The sequence below is a fragment of the Nilaparvata lugens genome, chromosome 1 (assembly GCF_014356525.2).
Source record: "Nilaparvata lugens isolate BPH chromosome 1, ASM1435652v1, whole genome shotgun sequence".
NCBI classification, from domain to species: domain Eukaryota; kingdom Metazoa; phylum Arthropoda; class Insecta; order Hemiptera; family Delphacidae; genus Nilaparvata; species Nilaparvata lugens.
Genome location: NC_052504.1, coordinates 69,398,324 through 69,406,962, shown reverse-complemented (window position 1 = coordinate 69,406,962; position 8,639 = coordinate 69,398,324). Strand labels below are relative to the sequence as shown.

The 8,639-nt window shown below is 33.4% G+C and overlaps 1 protein-coding gene across 2 annotated transcripts; it reads right to left on the bottom strand.

The window, feature by feature from the left end:
• Positions 1-635: 635 nt before the first annotated feature.
• On the bottom strand, positions 636-6,298 carry LOC111054131 (RE1-silencing transcription factor B). 2 transcript variants are annotated; one of them, XM_039441515.1, is made up of 5 exons: positions 6,253-6,298; positions 5,249-5,350; positions 4,465-4,587; positions 3,366-3,426; positions 636-2,677 (listed from the first exon to the last, which is right to left on the bottom strand). In XM_039441515.1, the coding sequence occupies exons 2-5, from the start codon at positions 5,342-5,344 to the stop codon at positions 1,806-1,808; spliced, it is 1,152 nt and encodes a 383-aa protein (XP_039297449.1). In that variant the 5' UTR covers positions 5,345-5,350; positions 6,253-6,298; the 3' UTR covers positions 636-1,805. The 2 variants fall into 2 exon arrangements, with proteins under 2 accessions (XP_039297449.1, XP_039297442.1); XM_039441508.1 differs by having other exon boundaries at positions 6,249-6,291.
• Positions 6,299-8,639: the final 2,341 nt, after the last annotated feature.

Below are 8,639 nucleotides of genomic sequence, written 5' to 3'. Positions count from 1 at the left end.
AAACCTCGTATTTTCGGCTCATTTTCCAATTCTCAGCTATTTCTACCAAATCTCGTAATCGGACAGACAAATTATCTCTCGCCTTTTTTTAGATTATAAAATTCTGAATAAAATGAGATCATTCGTAACCCTCTATCTCTAATGAGTACTGAGTTATAATTTTTCAAAAATGAGTGAAATTTGAAGAAAAAATCAATTTTGATGAATTTTAGTTTTTGATCAACAATATCTTCCGATTGTTACCATTTAGATGTATAATTCAAAATACCTCTGGGAGTATTTTTGTGCTCTACAATCATGATCTCATATAGATAGGTCCAGGTACACCTGACAACAATGCTCCTTGTATTGTGAAAAACAGCTAATTTTCAGCTTCAACCATCATCACCAACTACATTGTCCTCACATTGATATTTCGCTTAATGACATAAGTTCATGAGATTATGTTCTACGAGAATCACCCGTTAGATGCACTTTATTTCAGTATTTCCTAGTGAAGAGGCGGGCTTAAGGACACCTCAAGGATCAAAATTTGAAACACTTATAACTTTTGACACAATGCTCAAATTTCATCGTACTACACTTCATTCTTCTCGGCTCGTCAAGGCGGTCCAAAATCATGCATCATAAGTCAAATTTGGTCGAAAAATGGAAAATTTATTGTCGAATGTACTTAAGCTCATATTCCAATAAACAAAAAATGGCCACCCTGTATCTAGCACAAGGAAATTTTGCATGGAGAAATTGGTTCCGGACTTCTCTAATGTACCCAAATAATATATTTAAAAATCATAACTACAATATAAATCGCATGCACAAATGTATATAGTGACTGGACTATGTATGCGAGCATTAGTTTTATTGCAAACGGTTGCATCATAAACCAAAAGTAACAAGTGTAACCAAATAGAGCCACAAATATATAATAGGTGTAGCCTACCATAAATCGTTTCACACAGACTGCTTATGTTTACTCCTGACATGATTCCTAAGATTTGTCGATCTAGCTGAGCGAAAATCACAAACTCGACACTTGAAGGGCTTTTCCATAGTGTGAGTGCGCATATGCGACTTGAACACATTGGAGCAGGAGAATCGCGCGTCGCACTCGATGCACTGATAGGGCCGTTCGCCAGTGTGCATCCTCAGGTGCACTCTCAGCCGATTCGAGTCTGCACATCGATAGTCGCAATGTTCACATTCGTACAGCTTCTCTCCTGTGTGACATCTCAAATGAATCGTCAGTCTAGTTGATTCCGAGCACTTGTAATCGCAGAAAATACACTGGAAAAACTTTTCCTTCTTATGTTTCGCCCGATGATGACTTCTCAACAGCTTCTCAGAGGGAAAATATTCACCACAAAGACTACAAGCAAATTTTTCAGACGAGTCAATATTTTTCTCATGGCCTTCCACTCTCTCATGCTTTTTCAAAAGCCTTTGATTAGTGAAAACTAAATAACAAACGCTACATGTGAACGTTTGTATCCCTGTTGGACGACTTTCATCTTTTTCATGGAACATTCTATTATGAACCATCAACAACTTTTGACTGGTGAACTTCTCTTCACAAACGCAACATGACAAAGATTGTTCTTCAGTGAGACTGTTCCCTTTATGATTTGTACTTTCATGATCTTTCAAGAGTTTCAGATCAGCAAATTTCTCATCACAAACACAACAGGAGATCCCTGAATTACTAAATGTGCTATGAATCAATGTTTTGTGTTTATTCAAAAACGTTTGATTGGTAAAAACCAAATTACAGGCTCTACACGCTAAAAGAATATTCCCTTTATGACAACTCAAATGATCAGCAAAGTTTTCAACTGTGCTGAAAATTGCATCACAATGCTTACAATTGTAACGCTCTTTTTGGCATGTTTTGTTGTCATATGCCCAACAAGATTTTCTGTAATTGAAGTTTTGAATTCACACTCATCACAATCAAAAAACCTCTTACCAAAATGTTTTTGAGTATGTTTCTTCAAGAGATGGCGTTTAACAGTTTCATAGTTACAATGAGAACATTTCAAAAGCTGCTCGTGTGTCGATAAATGAGTTGCAAAGTTTGTGGCATTGAAGCAGCTGAATTTGCAGAAAAAGCACTTAAGCAGTGTGACCTTTGGATTTGGGTTAATGGGGAGCTGGGGATAATAGTTGGTACCAGAGTTGCCTTGACTTGAGTCAGAATCTCTTAACTGGTTTGGGCTGGGTTTGGAATCGCTTGACCGAACTGGACTGGGCTGATTTGAACTAGGTTTTCCTTCCAAATTTGAATTATCTGTAACGATAGAACTGGGATCATCTTTTGATTTGTAATCATGTGGATTGACAGCAATTGTTAGAGGGTCATCCAAGACAGGACCCCCGCTAATGGGAACAACAGTTGAGCTATCACCCACATTTGGAGAGGTATTTATTCGCATATCTGGTAGGACAACTGAACTGGGATCGAAATCCGAAGAAGGCTTATTTGTATCACTTGGACCAATAACTTCCATCTTCCTATCATATTTACGTCTTTTTGATTCTAAGTTTATATTGGAAGTAGATACAATACTTAGAGGATCCACACCAATTGATGTTTCTTCACCTATTCCTTCTCGTCCTTTGCTTGTAGATATCCTTTTGTGAACAATTAAATCAGGCACGATTAGCTCATCAACTTCAGTATCTGAAAAAAGGACCATTTATGATAACTAATTCGCATGGATTATTTCTATGCAATCAATGAAAGTATTCTGCATATTTTTCACGATTGTAGAAGCAAAGAGAATTAATTAGTGTAAGAAGATTAAAAAAACTATTAGAGAACGGTTTATTTATTTATTCATTCATTTATACATTGACAGATACAATATCATTCTCAACTATGAATGATTGGGAAAGGAACAACAGGTTTAAAGCCCAAAACTTGGTGTAGAGAAATATCTATGACTTCCAGTGTAACATCAAAAATTTAATTAACATAGCAGAAAATATTTTGAATATCATGTCTGGTATAAGTACCATATTGGAAAACTCAGTATCTATCATTATTATTCAATGTTCATTAAATGGTGTTTCATAAGGGTATTTGCACCTCTGTAATAATCTATGAGAACTAATTCATTTTAGATGAGAAACAATAAGTGATTTCTGGGAAAAGCAGATAGTAGGAACAACATTCATTGGAACCACTGATAATTCTATTCCAGACACTCTTAAATATTAAGAACTCTAGTGAGATTCAGTTCAAATTGTCAGCTTTGTTGGTCTTTCATAAGAAATGCTGATGGTCTAAAGTGTAGCTCACTACAGTTTTCAAGCAAAGTGAAGGTAGCACTTGACAGAAATATTGAATAGAATGAACCTGCACTTACCAATAGGTGAAACATCGTTAGAGGACCAAACACTTGAACCTGGTTGTGCCAAGAACTCATTCTAGAGAAAATACAATAGCAACATAAATACTGGATAACAAAGTCAAATAAAATACATTCATGAGTCACCCAATTTCATTTTTTTATGTGAATTTCATAATTTCAATCATTGTAAAGAGTGTCAACAATGGATCATCATTTCTACAAAAACCTTCGAACAGGCTCAAGGAATAAAGTTCATGGTCGATTACAACAACTGTGATACAACTTTCTTCTACTAATACTTGTGATGTCACTCAACATGATTAAATTCAGTCATTTTGACAAAATTTTGAAATGCAACATTGCAAATATACAATTTGGTCCCTTGAATGAAGATTACAAGCTTTTACTCTAAATCTTCATTGCTTTACTAGCTTTTAAAGCTCATCCCATACAGGAATGTTCAGTTGAAGACTCAATATCCTTCAGTTCTCAGAGGTAAAAGGTCACCTCACTGCTAATCCAATAAATTTAATCAAAAGTACTCGTGAATTTCCCAATTTTTATTGATTATGGTGAGATATTAAATCCTTAACAGTTTGAGATGAAGCTTCGAGTTTATGTTTGAATTTTAATTATTCAATTATTCCATGAAGATTCTATCAGATTATTTTTCAAAGTCGAGAAACGTTTTTGAGATAGTTGTACTTTCATCAACTATATATTTATTATTAATACTATGAAAATTATATACATTCTAAAATCCATCATTCATAATTAATATCTATTCAAATAAATTTTGGAATGATATTACAGAATAAATTATTTTACAAGTTGCAGTTTCATTATAATAGCAATAATATTGTTATTGGCTGACACCAGTAGATCGCCAATAGCATGAATGCTATTTTTGATCGAATGATCAACTGTAAAGCAAGAAATTATAGTAAAAATATCAATTTCTCTATTTATTTTGATATGAATATCAAGCATCATTAAAACTGAGCCGTGTGAATATATATTTTTTATTTGACAAGTTATTAAGTTATTCAAGATAGCATAATTATTCCCAATAACATGAAATAACAAGGTTATGCAAATATTAGGGAATTCTTACTTCTATCGAAGATGAGGGATCTTTTCCACTATCTTCCTGCTGTGTCGCATGAGCACAAGTTTGTGTCTCAATTTTAGGATATAAAAGTGGATTCACTTCCTCACCCTGATCTACTTCATCATCCTGAAAATGATTAATGAATCATTAGAACAGTTTTGATATTTAGAGTGAGCTATTAATAAAATTATATTTTTTTATTCTGTTCACAAAATCGTCCTATGAATTATAAAATCATACTTTTAGTCCATCCTTGTCCGTATCTATTCATGCACTGAAGAGATAAACTCCATTGGGGATTCAAATTCTTTCATTAATCATTTTTTAGCATTCACCAGGAAAATCAATTACTGTGATTCGCAATCCACCTGAAAATATTGGTACATTCCCACTTATTATGAGCTGGCCACGTAGAACCACAGGACTTATGTGGACACTTCAGCTAACTCATGAAAAAAGGTAATTTCATTGAGATCTGGAAATACGCAGATGATTATGTAGCCATTTTTTATCTTGGATCTGAATGAATGAGAATGATTATGAATGGAATATAATTTGTGGACATACATGGGATTGAGATGGAATCCTGAGGGATTTTTTCATCTTTACTAGCAATTGTAGCCAGATAGAAATTTTCGTTAGTAATAAAATAATCACAAAATTGACAAATACCAAAACATAATTCATGCTGACCTATTCTACGATAAAACAGCATATCATTTTACATCATAAACTAGCAAGTAATGATGTAAAAGGTAGTTGAAAGAATAGAATATTCTATATTCACCTGCAGCTCTGGTGGAGTTGATTCATAATAAATTTCTTGTTTGATAAAACATTCTTCTGTTGGCTGTAATTTATTCTGGAAATTTTCAGTGTCCATTGAGTTCTGAAAATTAATATTATAGCAAAATTATTATTGTATTTTGAAGCAGAAAACGTACAATGAATATTTATAGAGCGTAAGTAATACATGTTTATTATTTCCTTCCAAATGTGAAAACTTGCTGAAACCAAACTATGGCGTTTATCAAATTTATCGAGATATAGGATATTCTAGTGTAATTTAGTGTAAAGTTTTAAATGACTATGTTTCAAATTCAAATGTATGTTTTAAAAAGTGGACATGTGATTTAGCCCGTAAATTACTTTTTAGTTATTTATAAAGGGATAATCAGTTGGACACAATCAAGTAAGATAGACTACCGGTACCTACTACGGTTTATGCGGCAGTAAGGTTAATGAGTAGGCTACCTTATTATACTACTTGTACCTTATTCATAAAACCAATAGAAATCAATAACCTAGACAACGATACCAATAAATGACTATGATAACAAATAAATTATTACTACCTTACTAAATGATTACCAAGAAATGACATATAATTAACTTAAGTATGTACGGTACCTAGCTTTATGATTTTTAATATGAGCCATAAGCTTACATTTTAAAGCTCAACTTATTGCTTATAGTTTTGTACCAGTATTGTAAATCTTCTATACAAATCAGTAATAAGTAGTAAGTTCTACTGTAAATAAATGATTAGTTGATAAGATTACAAAAGTTATGCCAGTTGTGGCGACCTAGTAGACACCTACATGTCCTGTGTTGATAAGAAAATTTAAACCTAACCTCCAAAAGTTGAAAGATCTTGTATAAAATTATTATAAGAATAGGTCAAACTATAAACTTTACGGATAGAATATGAAATAAATTACAATTGAAAATAAAAAGTAGGAATACAGTTTTACAACACTGAAAAATAATAAAATTACAGTACTTACCTACTTTGACAGTTTCACTGTTTGTTTACGATTTCAAATTCTGAAGTATCGACTATCGAGTCATGATCGAGTCTCGAGTGAAGAAATACGTTGAGAGTCGACAGCTTTAGTATCGATTTGTATATTATATGAGCGGTAAATTTTGAAATCAGCAAACTCTATCAGATAGAATAACAACTTATACACGTACCTTATAGTCCGGGCGCAAATGTCATGAATAAGGCACTCCGTGGTCATTTTCAGATATTGTAGTATGATTATTTTGGAGCTTCCAGATGGCTGAATTGATCCGATATCCTCGACAATACTAGAATTACAGACGATTTCTTGAAAATCGACATATTTTTGCCGTCATCTTGTTTTTTCATGATGACAAACATTTTTGAGATTGCCATCATGGATAATCTCTTTCTACACATCATTATAAAGAGATTGATACCATTCCCAAGTCTGTACCTTCAAGGAGTCATGAGTTACACGGTTTTCTAATTGTTGGGATTGGCATTTGGTGGAGAAAGCGTGTTTTCAGCTGCAAACAGTACTTTTCTCTATTTTTCCGATGACGCTCCAGCCGTGGAATATGGACTTACTAGTACACAATGGACTAATACCAGTACACAATGTATCACAGGGTGACGTGTTTATTACAGCTGGTAACTTTAGATGCTAAATCATATTATCACAATACAGCCTCCAACCAGATGTCATTTTGAAGCTTTGTAAATAATTCTAAAACACTATATCAATAACATTAGTGCATGTTTACTGCGAATACATTTACAGGATGGAAAGTAAAATAATGTCCCCGAAAAATGTATTTTTCAAGTTTTTGAAGTTGAGCAAATCATGAAAAGAGTGGTCGAAATGAGACGATTCTCTCGAACATCATAATTTTGTTAATTGTTACCACTTTGGTAAAACTAATCAGATATCTCTCACAATAACTGAATAGCAAGTGATATAAAAATTTCTGTCAACAATGACCGCCATCTTGAATTTTTCAATGATGTCGAATATTGAATATTAGTAGTTGTTGTTTCCATCATCAATATTAGGCTTGTTGTAACGAAGAGATTGAGACCATTTGCAAAATACCAGTCTCTATCTTGAAGTAGTCATGAAAAAAAGATTTTTCATATTCCATGTTATTCAAAATACCAGCCAACGAATATTCCTCATTAACTAATTAAATTTGAAACGGGAACTTCATCAATCATCATAGTATTGTCACAGAATAGGTAGTATTGTAGTCAATTTGGCCATCGTTGTTACAACTTTTGCCGACAGATAGCGCTGTCTGCGGTGAACTGTGTGATTACAAGCCAGCTGTTTAATTTTTGGGTTATGTTGTAACACATTTTACTGGTCACATACGTTTTTAAAAATTATTTTATTTGCAGTTTTTATAAAAATGTAGGTGGAGGAAAAGTGTTGTGTACATCATGAGTGAAAAATGTTGTTTCTCCCTCAGGAAAATTGTTGCCCTCGACTTAGCCTCGGGCTTCAAACGTTCCCCTCAGCGAGAAAAAACAGTACTTTCTACTCTAGATAATACAAAAAATAACTATTATAGTTCTTGCTTGTAACCTTATGCATACTGAAAAACGCAACAGAAATCACGCATGCGTTTTCTTTGGGGGGCGCTGGAGAACTCATTTTTTGACGTATAGTGCATCAAAATCAATGCATCAATATCGTTCAAGAGTTGAAAAACGCTCCAAATCTCATAGATTCGAAATTTCTCTGTATCTCTTGCACAAGAAAAGTTACAATGGAATGAAATTTGAAAAATTTAGAAAAAAAGTTTTTTGGACTTTTGAAGGTTATAACTAAAAAAATATGCGTTTTAGAGGAAAAGATTATAGAACAAAAATTGTAAAGGAAGGTTTTTTTAAATATTTTCGTTAAAAAACGGTTGAATATCTTGAACTGTTATTGAAATACAAGCGATATAGAGAAACCATGAAAATGTTGGCAGTCATCTTGTTTCCGAGGTGTTTGCCTGTGATTTCTACTTATCATCATCACGATCCTTATTATGCTAGACCTAACAAAAAAAATTGAGACATCTTCCACGGCTGTTAGCCAAAAATGACCACGGAATGACATTTACGCCCGGACTATCCAATCAAATGGAATTTTTTTGAGTTCTGTTTCCTGGTTTATTCAAACGATGATAAGCAGAAAGGCACGATTTCATCAAAACAAAAACTGGGTATGAACGATAGTTGATTCTAAACCAGCAAAGATAATATGGAAATAATAATCCAAAATCAAATTAAAATTTAATCTTCAGACTATAGTGAGGTCCACGTTATAATGGCAGTGTTTGATTAGCAATGGTATTGCTATCCTTGCCTTCCATCATTCAACAAAGCGGATAGCGCCGTC

Excerpts from the sequence above, each read along its gene's own strand:
- LOC111054131 (XM_039441515.1), bottom strand. The coding sequence starts at position 5,344 with ATGGACACTGAAAATTTCCAGAATAAATTACAGCCAACAGAAGAATGT. Across the intron at positions 3,427-4,464 it reads ATCCCTCATCTTCGATAGAA|AATGAGTTCTTGGCACAACC; the intron begins GTAAGAATTCCC and ends TATTTTCTCTAG. Across the intron at positions 2,678-3,365 it reads TAACGATGTTTCACCTATTG|ATACTGAAGTTGATGAGCTA; the intron begins GTAAGTGCAGGT and ends TCCTTTTTTCAG.